Source organism: Cynocephalus volans, chromosome 6 (genome assembly GCF_027409185.1).
Source record: "Cynocephalus volans isolate mCynVol1 chromosome 6, mCynVol1.pri, whole genome shotgun sequence".
NCBI lineage: Eukaryota > Metazoa > Chordata > Mammalia > Dermoptera > Cynocephalidae > Cynocephalus > Cynocephalus volans.
The window spans coordinates 146,036,576-146,052,261 of NC_084465.1; the positions used below are offsets into that span (position 1 = coordinate 146,036,576).

General features: G+C 40.9%; 1 protein-coding gene across 1 annotated transcript in view; it reads right to left on the reverse strand.

The window, feature by feature from the left end:
• Positions 1 to 374: 374 nt before the first annotated feature.
• Positions 375 to 15,686, reverse strand: part of ODAD2 (outer dynein arm docking complex subunit 2) — a 156,682-nt gene continuing 141,370 nt past the window's right edge. Inside the window, exon 19 of the mRNA XM_063100917.1 lies at positions 375 to 488. Within this exon, the coding sequence (XP_062956987.1) occupies positions 375 to 488 (114 nt within the window). The remainder of the gene's footprint in view (positions 489 to 15,686) is intronic.

Genomic DNA, 15,686 nt, shown 5'->3' on the forward strand with positions numbered 1-15,686 from the left:
GTGAACGACTATGAAACTGCACACTGGGAAGGCCATGTTCTTTATTAAAATAACCATAAAATACAAAAGCCATTGCTGAAATATATATATATATATACTGCATACATATATTTTCAAATTCTTGCAAAATTATCACAAATTTATTGGCTTTACATTTCATTCCATGGCATTTCCCTAAAACATTAAATAGAACAAAAATATTCATGCAATTTTCAGACGAAAAATATCCTTTGCATGTTTAATTTGTGTGGGGGGGTTTTTTGGACTGTTTAAAGGATTTGCTAATAAATGTTGCCCAATTTAGGCTTCCTGGTCATAGGCGTGAATGTCCTGTGTCATGGAAAATTCGGTAGCTTGTCATATCTGTTCAGAGTTCAAGTGTATCTTGCCTTTTCTGCAGCAAGAGCCAGCCTGCGGATGTTGGATATGCAGCCAGCTGCAGCTTCCTGGAGGTCCTCATCAGAGGACCCGATCATATCCAGTAGAAGCTGTCACACATAAAGGAGGAAGAGGAGGGGGAAATAAGAACAAAACCATTAATCTAAAGACATAAATAGGCTATGAAAATAATTTTGAACAGTAAAGATTTTTAAAGACCACCAAAAAAGTGTAATAAATTCCATTTAGGCAAATGCAAATTGAAATGGTGCTTAATCGGATGCAGGAATTCTTCATGCATTTCTTACCTTTTTATTTTCTGGAGCTGAGCTAGACCTCTTTCTCCTCCCTTTTGGCATCTACCTGCTCTGGGATCTGCTTCTGAAATTTCTCTTGCATCCTTTCAGGCTTTTCTGCCCCCCAGAACAAGCCAACAGCATACCATGCCTAGACTATTAGTGCATCCTATTAGATATAATTCCAGTCCACCCAATCATGTCACAACCTAATTATATCAGTCCCTTAACAGGAACTTTCATTGACTCCCAATGCCAAAACTAGAGCCCAATCTATTAACCTGTCCTTGAAGGGTTTGTGCAGTCTGGCTTCAGTTTACCTTTCCAGCCACTTATCTTTCTCCTGCTCCATCAGGTACTCTGAGGTCCCACTTCCTCTCATTGTAGGTAGAAGGAGCCTTTATGATGCCATCCCTCTACCTATAACGCCCACCCATCCCGTTCTCTGACTTTGTTAATTTTATTATCTTTCAAGATGGATCCAGCTGACTTTTCTACAAAGCCTCCACCAATTTCCATTAAACAAAGTGCCATTTCTCCCTCATCAGAAGTCTCATAGCAGTTTACTCAAATATCTGTTGCCACACTTATTTTCTTCTCTTTCTAACAGATATTTGGGTTAATGATTTCTATCCTTCTTTAGATTGCAAATGCTTAAAGAAACTTATAATACCATATAGTGCTTAGTATATCATAGATGCCAGAGAAATGTCAAATAAATGAATTATAGAACTTGTAAAATCTAGTAATTATGATTCTAATTAGTAGTTCTGATAAAAGAGAAAAAAAAGTTAATTTGAGTCACATATTTTTATACAGTAGCATTTGAGGACAAATGTGAATAATGCCAAAAAACGCGGATGACTTGATAAGTGAAGATATATTGTAAAGAGATATATGTGCAATGTCTTAAATATGTCAGGCTTAGTAGTTTGGTTTTTATTCTGCAGGTAATAAAAATAAGTTATTGAACCACTTTAATCAGGAAGTGACATGGTCATATTTGTATTTTAGAAAGACAACTTTTACATTAATTTGTAGAATATGAACTGTAGAGAGAAGACTGAAGGGCACTGCATTACTTCGTGTTAGAGGTGATAAGCATTGAATAAAAGATAAAAGTAGTGATGAAGAAATGAATCCAAGGGATATTTAGGGACTAAATAAATATTCAATAAGTGGCCCAAGACCAATTGGTTGTCTAAATAGAAGAAAATAAAAATGGTAATGTCACATCATACGTAAACATCAATTCCAGGTGGATTAATCACTTAAATAAGAAAGGAATAATGTAAAACATTTTGAAGGTTGTATATGAGAATATCGTGGGGCATTGAAGGATGTCTGACCTCTTAGTTCCTTTATCTCCTCCTGTCATTGATTTTTACCACACTTCAGCCTCCAGGGTCACAACCTGGTCCTTATTTTTCATCACTCTTAATTGTCCGATCTCCAGTCTCTCTGGTCACAATGTCTCCTGTGATTTGGCTATTCAACAACTCTTACTTGTCTGTTCTCATCGTGACCTTTTGTCCACTGGCCCATGTGCTTTTTCTTTAACCATCTTCTGTCTTTGTTTCCTCTATAACTAGCTGAGATTCCATAGTCCAACTTTTCAATTATTCTCTTACCAGTGTCTTAAACCTCCTTATGATATCCATTCAGGAAAATCACAACTGCACCTAAATCCAACTCTGTCTTTCCCATGACTTCACCAATAACTGAGCCCTCTGGGAGGCAATATGTAAACAAAAAGGCAAATGAATCCACTATAAATTCAACTGCACCTGGATTCTCATCACTGCCCAGCAATCTAAATATGCCTCTCTCTAATGAAGTCACTTTCTCACTCTTCAATGCCGATTTCAGATCTCTTTCATTCTTCTCCAATATCCAACTCTTCCTCAAGCCCCCATTCTCAGCAGGTGACCTGAGGCGCCTTCGTAAATGTGACTGAAGCTGTTAGACAGGAGCTACTGTAACCCAAACTGCAAACCCACCAGCATCTTAGCACGTTTTTTTCCTCCTTCCTTCCAGTTATAATGGATGTCTCTCTCCTTACATCCAAGGCCCATCATTCCACTAGTATTCTTCACCCAGTTTCCTCCTTAGGACATTTTATTACCAACTACTCCCTCTCTTCTTACTTTTATCTTTAACCTCTCTCTTCCTATTGATTCCTTTCCATCGTCATTTAAGCATGTCTTCCACATTTTTAAAGAAACAAAATCAAAAAGACACCACCACTTGGACCCCTTTTCTTCCCTTTGTAGCCAAATTTCTTTAAAGGGTTGTTGTCTGGACTGACTATCTCCTCCTGAATTCCATTCAGTTCACTCAGGCTGGCATCAGCCTTCTCCGAGGTCATCAGCAACTTCCACGTTGCTAACAGCAATGGACACTTTCGAGTTCTTATCTTATTTGACCCCTTAACGGCATTTGATGTAATTGACCGCTCTCTCCTTTTTGAAATATTCTCTGCCATTGGCTTCTGACACCATATTCTTCTGGTTTTCTTCCCACTCATTTGTCTTCATCTTCTCAATCTTCATGGATGGCTCTTTCTCCTCTTGTCAACCATAAATTGTTAGAGTTCCTCAGAACAAATTCCTTTTCTGTTTCCATTCTGTTCTCTCCCTCTAGATGATTTACCTCACTACCTGAATTTAAATATCATTCATAAGGAACCACCTTCTAAATTTATATCTCTACCTCAGATCCTTCTCCTGAATGGTACTCTTCATATTCAGTGCTTCTTAGACATCCCCCCTTGGAAATCTCACAGCCATCTCAAACTTAATGTATTACAATTAAAATTTTGTATCTTTTCTATCTAAACATGCCACCCTCTGCAGTATCTTTCTGTATCAATAACAGACATCACTTAGTTGCTCAAGCCAGAAAACTCCCTGCCTCGCACTCATCCGTACCCTCATCTCCCCATGCTCCATCCAGCAAATTATCATAACCTTGTTATTCAGCTGCCTATGTATCTTTCATAGTCATTCACTTCTCTTCATTGCCATTGTCACCACCCCTGTAAAACCTACAACAACTTTCTGCTGTCTTTGCACCCTGTTTTGCTCCCCTCTAATCAATCATTCATATTGCCTCTAGAGTAATTCCCTAAATGGTGGAGTTCACCAATAAGAGGTAAAATTCTAGAGAAACAAAAGGGAATGAGACATGATTAGTCTTCTGAGATGCATGAGAAAGAAATAGTGTCTTCTGAGCAAGGGAAACAGAACAGCTTGAAGGAACTCGCACCTTGTGAGTTTTGCATTATTGTTTTTCTCCAGAATCATTCAATAACCTTGGTGTAGAACAGAGGAAATAGATTATAGGATTGGAATTCATTTGGATAGCCATATGGCTTGTGCTGGGCTGGAAGGGAAGCAAAAATAGGAGGCTATTGATACTCTGGGAGAATTAGGAAGAGAGACCCCAATGAAGCAGGGAAACAGTTTTAGTGGGATCAAAGCAAAGGTAGAAGGTGAAAATAGAACATTCTTGTCTGAGAATGGAATATCTGAACTTTAAGATTTTATGGATAAAGTTGTTTTGAGTGTTGATGAGGGCCAGGGTGTGGCCATGGGAACATAGGTCAATATAAGATTGCTAGGCAATTTTATAAATACACATGCACGCACACATGTGTGCACTTATGTAATCTCATTCTCTGTCGCTCGGTCTCTGCAGGAAGAGGAAACAATGGAAAAATAATGGGAAGGAAGACAGAGTAGCCACCTCTTCTTGGTTACCCCGACACATGGCTTAGATGACTTTGTATAGCAACCTGTGCTTAAATCCCTTTCCCAGCTTGCAACTTTTAACTCACGATCTATATAGTCCAGTACTTTAATTGATCTATTTATTTGTTCATACTTCACCTTACTATATAGAAAGTTTGTAAAAAGTTTGTAAAGCAGATAAAACCATATGAACTTAGACTATTTCTTCCAGATAAATATGCCACGCTGCTCACCCACCACTTTTTCATACTTCTACAGCTTTTATTGACTAACGTGTGGCTTACATCCACCACTGTAACCTTCATTGTTCTCGAGTTCTAGCTCTGAACCTGGAGATGTCACTCCTCCATACCATTACTAAGCCACCAAAAATGAGCAGTCCCAGCCTTGACGCCAAGGGAGCCGGATGTTAACACTTCTCTATTTCCACGTGGGCCTGTTTTTTCCTCACTTCTACTTTCCAATCTTTAAATTATTTCTTATACCAAAATAAACCATTCCAACCAATTTCTTGGTAAGTTATATAATCCCTGGGGTTTTTAAAAAGTTAGTAATAATTTCCCTTTACATGACTTATTTTCTCCCCCCTTTTCCCAAGTGGATGATTCATAAGGGTTCATGGGTCTGCTCGCTGAGTCTATTGTTCTATAAAATATAGCACTGAAACTCCCCCAACAGTCTAAATCATTTTAGTAGACACTATTTATTACTATATTAATTTTACTATTACAGCCAAGTGGTCACAATGAATAATGTCGTTTACCTGCAGACCTTTCTGGGCCCTGGATTAGAGGGCCTGATGCTACATTAAAAGCTTGATTTCCACAAGCAAATGGGATAGAGAAATAACCTAGTTTCCAACTGCCCTATATTTGTTGTTTAGGTAGTTGGAGGAAAATAAATTGCCAGCTACAGCAATTGCTAACATCTACCGCACAGGGCCGGCCTGCCTTGCTTCTATTCTTGTTCCTTGTCTTCCCTCTGATAGTTCTTGTCATTTATTTTTAAACCTGGGAAGAAGTGAAATAGAATCCTAGCTGCAAACCCCAACTACCTGAGAAGGGAACCAGATATTTGCTTTATGCTGTTCAGCTCCTTTCTAGACAAGTCAGTGTCAAAGCATAGTCAAGAGTGTGGCTTTGAGGTCACCGCATCTTGGATTTGTATCCCAGCTTTCCCACTTACTGAGGAAGTTACTGAACCTCTTAACCTCACCTTCTCATATGTTTAATGGGATCACCTACCTCCAGGGGCCAATTGTGAAGATGAATTCAATATACACCTTTAAGAAATGTTTGAACACCTCTATTCATCTTCCTGTCCTCACATCCTTTGGTCACCCTCCCCGTCCTGTTTTGTCTGATTATTCCTGAGTCTTACACAAATCCGAGTCTGAGTGTGCGAGAAGGAAGAGTGGAGAAGCACAGGCTGGGAATTTACACTGGAAAGGGCAGGGGACTCCTCATGGGGGAGGAAAGGATGCCAGAAGGGGGAGGACAGGAAAAAGGGAAAGAGGAAAGAGCTCCCACCGTGTTTCGAAGAAAGAGTTTGAGGGGCTTGGGGTGGGAAAGTTATTTAGGAGCAACTCTGGGGTGGGAGAGACACACCGAGTGTAAGAAAGGTCAGGATTGTAAGGAAGAGTGACAGTGCGTGGTCGTGCTCTCAGTTTTCAAGAGAAAGTGAAAGGAGGATTTAAGTGACTTTCACTCGCTACTGGGTTGCCAGGCTTTTGTTTCTCTGACTGCATTTCCTCGTCAGGCCTGGGCTGCGAGGTAGCTCAGCTTCATACAGTTTATGCATTTGGATTGCATAGCCCAGTGCCCAGAACAAAGCAAGCACTCGATAGATGCTGCTCATTCTCAGGGTGATGATTCCACCAGCTCCCAGGTCTGGTTCCGGCGTTTATTTTCTGGAGGCCAGCCCTGGTGAGCTTGGAAGGAGGAAGGCTGGCGCTGAGGTCAGTCTCGCTTCTGTCAGCTCTTGCTCCGGGCCCCTCCTTGTCTGTGGTTGACCTCCACGGGTACCGGTGATCCAGGCTTCACTTGCCACAGGCTGTTGCTGCCCTGCACGGCTCCCTCGGAAAGGAACCCCTTGGTCTGATGCCTGTCAAAACTGAACCTGCATTTTGCCCCTACTCCCTCAGGCCTGTTGTTCTGTAGTCCCCATGTGGGCTTTCCAAGAGTCAGCTGTATTTATTCCCAAGCTCTTGATGCCAGTTACATAATTTCACATTGCATAAACCAATGAGCTGAGAGTGTGAAATGTACTGGTCTTAACGTTTGGCACACAGAGGGGCTATGCCAGGAGTCAGCCAGATGAGAGTTGTTGGGGAGAGCATCCCCTATACATTCACAGGCTTTAAGTTAGAAGAAGATGTTTAATTTATGCAAGTACCCTTCTCATGATTCTACTCTATAAATGAATTTTTCTTTTACCCAACTAACTTCTAGTCCTGAATGCACCAAGAGGACTACTTTAGGGAACTTATTTTGCCTGAGTTTCTGCATTAACCATGAGGCTTCATTCTATATCCCACATGGTGGCTAGAGGATTGCTAGCTGAAAAACTAGATCAATGGATACCAGCAGGCCACTATTTTAAAAGCCTGAAGTATGGGCAAGTGTGAACAATTTTAAAAATAGGTAAAAGGAGGAAACGTGTGGCTTAGGATGGTACATGAGGTGGGTAGTGAGAATTTCTTCCTTAAATTTACCTGAGTGACTCACTGGTATTAAACCCATGGGTTAGCTAATGTTTGCATAATGTGAAATGATTTTATTAGCTACCAAGCTTACCATGTGCCAGGCACTGTGATTTATCCGTTACTGGTGAATTTAGCCTGCTCTGCCCATTTTCCTTAGCCAGGAACATTCTCAATCAAAGGTATAGAGTTGGAAGTTGAGAATTTTTTGTGTGCTCAGGGTATGAATGGCTTGATATTTGAGAAGGATTCCCAGAATCCTCTTTTGGTTTCACTTTTATCTGAATTTATTGTTTTCCCTGAGTTTTATTTATTGTCAATGAATGTTTTGTTATACACTCAGAGGCTATGCATCTAATGCTGTTTTACAAATTGAATAAGGTTATGGTACTTTACCAAACCACCATCTGACCAATATGTACTATATACCTGTCTTGGTTTTGAATCTCAAGAAGACGTTTTTATTTTTCTAAGAGCTTCACAAGCAAACTAGGGCACTCAGAGGAATGCTTTAAAACTGATACAAACACTCACATAACAGAAACTTAGTACAAAATCCTGAATTTGATGGGCGGCTAACAGAAAGGAAAGAGTAGCACATGTTTTCAAATCATTTACACACGGAGCAAGGTGAAGGTGACGTGTAAACTTTTTGCAATTAATTACTTAAAAGGAGTAGTTTTCTTAGAAAAGTGAGATGCAAATTGGATACAAGAGAACACAGAGTTGGTATATTTTTGGTAGTATATATTTTTTGATCTATAGACCTTTTCCAACTATAAACACATTTTTAATATTATAAGGGGAAAACACCTCAGGTTTACCTTTTTGAAGTGTTTTTTCTTTGTAAAAATTTTCCTCTTTTTAATCTTCCCCCTTCCCCAAACACACCCAAGGACTTAAAGTTTATTAGTGTTTCATATATAAACCGAAGGAAAACTAGCCCCATTGCTTTAAAACTTAATTGCACAGAGCACTTTAAAACATCATTCAAACAAATAACTTTTTACAATGTTGGAGTGAATAAGGGCATGGGGATGGACGCAGAGAGTGGTTTGTGGATTGGGCTAACAGGAATACTTCCTTCAGTGGGAAAGGCTTTGATCTTAAGGCTCATGTACTCAGCGTGTCACTGTGACCCGTGGTTCACATCTCCTGGAAGGTGAGACAAAGGTAGCATGGGACTCCATGGCTGCATCCAATTTTTACTTTTATATTTAACAGTTCATGATTTTATATAATATTTCAGTTGTATGAAAAATATGTACCAATTTGAGTAATAACAGATTTTCTTGTGGTTTGCCTCGACATTGTTTGGGTGAACACAGACTGGAAATATGAATTTTAATTAAAGCTGGATAAGCTCTGAAATACCTGCATGCACACTGAGCTTAGCAGGTTTTCCAGAAAGATCTTGAGTTCCAGAGAGTGGATTTGAAATGTGAACTCTGTTGTCATTCTCCGGGTTACAAAGCACGGTGGTGTGGCTGTGGCACTACTGCACGACCCAATAACAAGGAATGCATTTGGACCATGTCTGCCTACAGAATGGCTTCCCAACTATTCGGGTTGGCTGGGGTTTTGTTGCTATTCCAGTGGAGACTCCACCGCGGTTTCTTTTACATCCAGACTGTGAGCCTTGGTAATTCATTTCATATGACAGCTCACCAGAGCCAGGGGCCTCGAAACACATCTAACGTTTGCTGGTAGTGGCAAAAACTTTGATTCTCTTTGGGCAGTGAGGGGAGTGGAGGGGCTTGCCTGTTGAAGGTGTCTGCCCTCCAGGTGACAGGAGTGCACGCCTTATTTGTGTGATCTGAGGTTCATGTCTGCAAAACTTGAAAGCCGGTTCTTTTTACTCTATCTAGTGCCCTTCCTGTGCAGATGTTAACTCACATTTTGAGTAAATTTGTCCTCTGGGTTTTCCTTCATGTATTTTTTTCATGAGCCTTCCATAGAAAGCTTTTATGCCCTGACAGACACACGGACATGAGATTAGAGTATTAGGCATTAGTAGTAAAAATGGGATACATAATAGATCCCTAAAGACCTTCTAAAAACGCTAGAAATGAGGAATGATTTGATTATTGGCTGGGTCAGGAGATTGAGGGACTCAGTTCAGCAGTCAACATAAGAGAAAGAGGAAGTGATAAGTCTCTGCATGCCCAGAGGAGAAGCTCATGGTGGCATCTGGAATGGCTTCAAGTTGCTCTTAAGTTTTCATGCCTATCAAATATTAAGAATACCTGTGCATACAGTGATTTTTCTGGATGAGAATGCAAAAGAAATGATAGCATAAGGACGGATAAAAAGATCTATGTGGACTAGGTTGTTTAGAATTGCATTTTACTATTGGATAGATTAAAGTATGGGGCATAATTCTCTGGGGAAAAAAAAATGTTCCCATAGATTATGTAATGTAGTGGCTGTAAACTCACACTTTGGATTCAGACAGCCTGAGTTTGAATCTTGACTTTACCTCTTCCTAACTGTATGTAACCTGGGGTAACTCTCTCTAAACTTCAGATTTTTTATCGGTAAAATTAGGATTTTTAATAGTACCTTCCTAATAGGATAGATGTGGGGAATTAAATGACATATTGAATGTAAAGTGCTTGTACTCTGTGCTCATAAGTGATGATTATTATTTATTAATATTGTTGCTATTATCTTGAATTGGAGGTGGTTGTTGGGAAGAGACATTAAAATTTGCTGTCAGAGAGAGGCCCATGATCCTTGTATACTACCCGCTCTGCGGTGCCAGCATGCTACCCAGCAGGTATGCCTCTTTGCCACTGCCTGACTCCATCCCCAGCCCCGCCAAGTGCGCTCCAATCAGAGAGGCACCAAGATCTGTGGGGACCACGTGCCCTGTGGTGCGAGCGCGCGACCCAGCAGGTAGGCCTCACCACCACCACCCGACTCCATCCCCAGCCCCCCGCCGAGTGCACGCTGATCAGGGAGGCCGCACCCAGAGAGGCCCAAGATCCTCAGAGTCTATGTGCCCTGTGCCCTGCGGTGCAAGCGCGTGATCCAGCAGGTAGGCCTCGCCGCTGCCACCTGACTCCATCCCCAGCCCCGCCGAGTGCCTGCTGATCAGAGAGGTGCCCAGGTGGAGAAGCCCAAGATCTGTGGAGACCACGAGCCCTGTGGTGCCAGGGTGCGACCCAGCAGGTAGGCCTCACCGCTGCCACCCGACTCCATCCCCTAGTCCCGTCGACTGCGTGCTGATCACAGAGGCACCCAGCCAGAGAGGCCCATGATCCTCGGAGACTACCCGCCCTGCGGTGCCAGCGTGCAACCCAGCAGGTAGGCCTTGCCACCACCGCCCAACTCCATCCCCAGCCCGGCCGAGTGCGTGCTGACCAGAGAGGAGCCTCCCCTGAGAGGCCCAAAATCTGAGGCGACCACGCACCAAGGCACTGGTGGGCAACCAAGCAGACACTGAGGCAGCCACACAAAATTGGCAGCCCCAGCAGCATCCTAGCCAGACCATAGTGTCAAACCAGTGGACCGTGAAATCCCCTGCCACAATGACTAAACATCAAAGGAAAGATACCAGAAATAGGAAAAATCAAGAAAGTACACCACCAAAGGGTAATAACTCTCAAGATCTAGATCCCATAGAACAAGAAGCCCTTGAAATGTCTGACAAGGAATTTCAAGTGATAATTCTAAGGAAACTAAATGAGATACAAGAAAACTCAGACAACATGATGAAATGAGGAAAAGTATACAAGACCTGAAAGAAGAAATGTACAAGGAAATCAATGCCCTGAAAAAGAATGCAGCACAGCTTGCCAAGCTGAAGAATTCATTCAATGAAATAAAAAACAACAGAGAGTTTAACCAGCAGGCTTGCAGAAGCAGAAGAGAGAACTTCTGACCTTGAAGATGGGCTGTATGAAATAACACAGGCAGACAAAAAAAAAAAAAAAAAGAAAAAAGAATTAAAAACATTGAAGAAAATCTAAGAGAGATATCAGACAACCTTAAGCACTCAAATATCTGAGTCATGGGTATTCCAGAAGGGGAGGAAAAAGGTTGCATTGAAAACGTATTCAACAAAATAGTGGCAGAAAACTTCACAGGTATAGGAAAAGACACAGATTTGCAGATTCAGGAAGCTAAAAGATCCCCAAATGTATTCAACCCAAAAAGGTCTTATCCAAGGCATGTTATAGTCAAATTGGCAAAACTCAAAGACAAAGAGAGAATCTTAAAAACTGCAAGAGAGAAGCATCAAATCACCTATAAGGGAGCCCCAATCAGACTAACATCAACTTTTCATCACAAACCATAAAGCCAGAAAGGAATGGGATGATATACTCAAAATGCTAAAAGACAGAGATTGCCAGCCAAGAATACTCTACCCTGCAAGGCTATCCTTCCGAAATGAAGGGCAAATAATATATTTCTCAGACAAACAAAAGCTGTGGGAGTTCACTACCACATGACCACCCTAACAAGAAATTCATAAGGGAGTACTGGGTTTGGTACTGGAAAAATAACTACCACAGCCATAAAAATTCAAGAAAAATCAAAACCCACTCATAAAATAAAATGGCAACAATAAAGAGAAAAAAAAAAGTTTATCTACAACCCAAGGAAACAACAAATACAGAAAACAAACAGTAATCAACATAGTGAAAATGTCCATACTACCCAAAGTGATATACAAATTCAATGCAATCCCCATCAAAATTCCAAAGACATTTTGCTCAGAAATGGAAAAAACTATCCAGACATTTATATGGAATAATAAAAGACCACGCATAGCCAAAGCAATGCTGAGCAAAAAAGATAAAGCTGGAGACATAACACTACCTGACTTTAAGCTATTACAAAGCTATAATAACCAAAACAGTATGGTACTGGCATAAAAACAGACACACTGACCAATGGAATAGAATAGAGAATCCAGAAATCACCCACACACTTACTGCCATCTGATCTTTGACAAAGGCACCAAGCCTATTCACTGGGGAAGGGACTGCCTCTTCAGCAAATGGTGCAGGGATAACTGGATATCCATATGCAGGAGAATGAAATTAGATCCATACCTCTTACCATATACTAAAATCAACTCAAAATGGATTAAGGATTTAAACATACACCCTGAAACAATAAAACTTCTTAAAGAAAACATAGGAGAAACACTTCACGAAATAGGACTGGACACAGACTTCATGAATACGACCCCAAAAGCACGGGCAACCAAAGGAAAAATAAACAAATGGGATTATATCAAACTAAAAAGCTTCTCACAGCAAAAGAAACAATTAAAAGAGTTAAAAGACAACCAACAGAGTGGAAGAAAATATTTGCAAAATACACATCTGACAAAGGATTAATATCCAGAATATATAAGGAACTCAAACAACTTTACAAGAAGAAAACAAGCAACCCAATTAAAAAATGGGCAAAAGAGCTAAGTAGGCATTTCTCTAAGGAAGATATACAAATGGCCAACAGACATATGAAAAAATGCTCAACATCACTCAGCATCCGGGAAATGCAAATCACAACCACACTGAGATACCATCTAACCCCAGTTAGGATGGCTAAAATCTAAAAGACTCTGAACGATAAATGCTGGCGAGGTTGCGGAGAAAAAGGAACTCTCATACATTGTTGGTGGGACTGCAAAATGGTGCAGCCTCTATGGAAAATGGGATGGAGGTTCCTCAAACAATTGCAGATAGATCTGCCATATGACCCAGCTATCCCACTGTTGGGAATATACCCAGAGGAATGGAAATCATCAAGTCGAAGGTATACCTGTTCCCCAATGTTCATCGCAGCACTCTTTACAATAGCCAAGAGTTGGAACCAGCCCAAATGTCCATCATCAGATGAGTGGATACGGAAAATGTGGTACATCTACACAATGGAACACTACTCAGCTATAAAAACGAATGAAATACTGCCATTTGCAACAACATGGATGGACCTAGAGAGAAATATATTAAGTGAAATGAGTCAGGCACAGAAAGAGAAATATCACATGTTCTCACTTATCTGTGGGAGCTAAAAATAAATAAATAAATACACATATATATACACACACACACACAAAAACCGGGACAGGGGGAGAAGACACAACTATTACGATTCCTTGAAGGTGATACGATAAGCAAACAGAAAGGAGTTTGTTGGGAGGGAGGGGAGGGAGGGGAGGGAGGCGGGAGGGAGGTTTTGGTGATGGGCCACAATAATCAACCACATTGTATATTGACAAAATAAAATTTTTAAAAAACTGCTGTCAGTTCAGTTTTCTGTGCAGGAGTTCCAACTGGGTTGATTCAAATAAGCAATATTAGTCTTGTTATATTGAAAAATTTTTTCTTTGTACTATGTTCTAAAATTTCATGGTGCTATATCCTGTCATAGGTCTATTTTTATGTATTGCCTGCAGTGAATTTGATGGGCCCTTTCAATCTGGCATTTCGTGCACTTCAGTTCTGGGACATTTTCTTGAATTATTCCATTTCATGTTCTTCTCTCCATTTCCTCAGTTATCTCTTTTTTGAGCTGATATTTTGATGTTAGATCTTCCACATGAGTTCTCCAATTTTCTTATCGTTCCTTTCCTATTTTCTTCTCTTTATCTTTTTGATGTACTTCTGAGAGATTTCTTTAATTTTATTTTCCAACTCTTCTATTGAATTTGTATTCTGTGAATGTTATTTTTTAAATAGAATCCTGTTCTTGTTTCATGGATACAATATCATTTCTACCACACTGAGGATAGTATGATAATAATTTAATTTTTTTCTCTTTTCTGCTACACTCTGATTCTTCCAAGGATTTATTTGTTTGTTTCTATTTGTTTTAGTCTCTATCTTCCATGTTCAAGTTGTCCTTCAGATGTCAGTTACTCATTGGATGGCTTGAAATTCTGGGGCTTGTTGACTTTGCACTTTACTGCAGGGTCATCTGGGTGGTCATAGGGCTCCTCACAATTACGTTCTCCATGAAGACACCAGGTTGAAGGCAGCTGAGGTGCAGCCCTCACTTGCCTGCCAGTTTATGAACCCTAGTTGGGACTGCGTCTTCCTGGAAGAAGAGACAGCTTTTTATTCCCACAAAGTATCTTAATCTGCACTTTCAGTAGAGCACCTGCACCTCACAGTGGCTGTTGTTTTTCCGTACAGAAACCGTGTTTCCATCTCTAGACAGCTGCTGGGTTGGGGAGTGGCAGTGACTCAGGCTGGAGAGTTGGGGTGGGGACACTGGCCTTCATTCAGTCTTTCTTACTGTAGCCTCCACTCTCGACCCTACCAACCAGTTCCTGAGGCACTAGTGCTGCTAGATCCTGTGTATTTTGAAACTTCCACTTTGTAAATTGGGTGTGTTCTCAGCTTCTCCTACAGTTGATTTTGCATTTTGATTCCTCATGTCTGCTAGGCAGTTGCCACTCTTCCTATTTGAATTTCAGTTTACAAAACTTTGCTCCTCTTGTCTCTACAATCCTCCAACTCTCCCTGTTTCTGTTGGTCTGTGTTTGCTTTTTAAAATTTTATTTTTTGGGGACCGACCCCGTGGCTCACTTGGGAGAGTGCGGTGCTGGGAGCGCAGTGGCGCTCCCGCTGCGGGTTCGGATCCTATATAGGGATGGCCGGTGCGCTCACTGGCTGAGCGCGGTGCGGATGACACCAAGCCAAGGGTTGCGATCCCCTTACTGGTCTCAAAAAAAAAAAAAAAAAATTAATTTTTTTAAGTCCCTCAGATGTAATATTAGTAGATTTCAGGAGTTTAATCTGCTACCTTATCTGGAACAATTCATAGGTTTCCTCCAGACTAAGAAAAATGCTCTCTTGCTATCAACTTTGGACACAGTGCCTGCATTTAATGTGGGCTGTCTTCCACTGGTGAGAGACTGAAAGTCTATGTGGTTATCTGTGCCCTATTGTTAGATAAATTTTGTGAGAGAATATTTAGAAATACATTTCTTGGGGGAAGGTTGCTTATATAAAGCAACCAACCAGAGTCGAATGAAATAGACTTAACTGTGAATCTTCCAAAATTTAAGTCTCCAGCCCTGACCTGAGCTCCAGACCATTTGACTGTCTACTTGACATTTCCACTTGTGTATACAGATGGCATCTCAAACTTCACATGGACAAAGGTGAACTTCTGATCCTCTCATCCAAAACCTGATTTCTCTCCTCTCCTTGGTTAATATCAACTCATCTCTCCAGTTGCTTTGGCTGAAAACCTTAGAATACACTTGACTCCTGTCTTTCTCTCACAGCCCTCGTCCAAGCTGTGAACAAAACCTGTTGGCTCTACCTTCAAAATATACTCAGAATCTGGCCTCTTCTTGTTACCTTCACTGGAGCTGACTTTGAAGGTATAGCCTGGAGAAAATTAAAACACTCACATTCAGAATGTAAGAGCGTCTTTTCTTCTTTTTAAGCAGAGAAGGCAGAGAAGAAAAAAGACAGCTAAGTGATCTGGCAGAATGAAAAGTCGAGTTCAGAAATGGCCATGGGACTTTTTAAGAACAGACATGTCTACCGTCAACGTGGAAAGTTGCTGGCATTGCTGCAATGG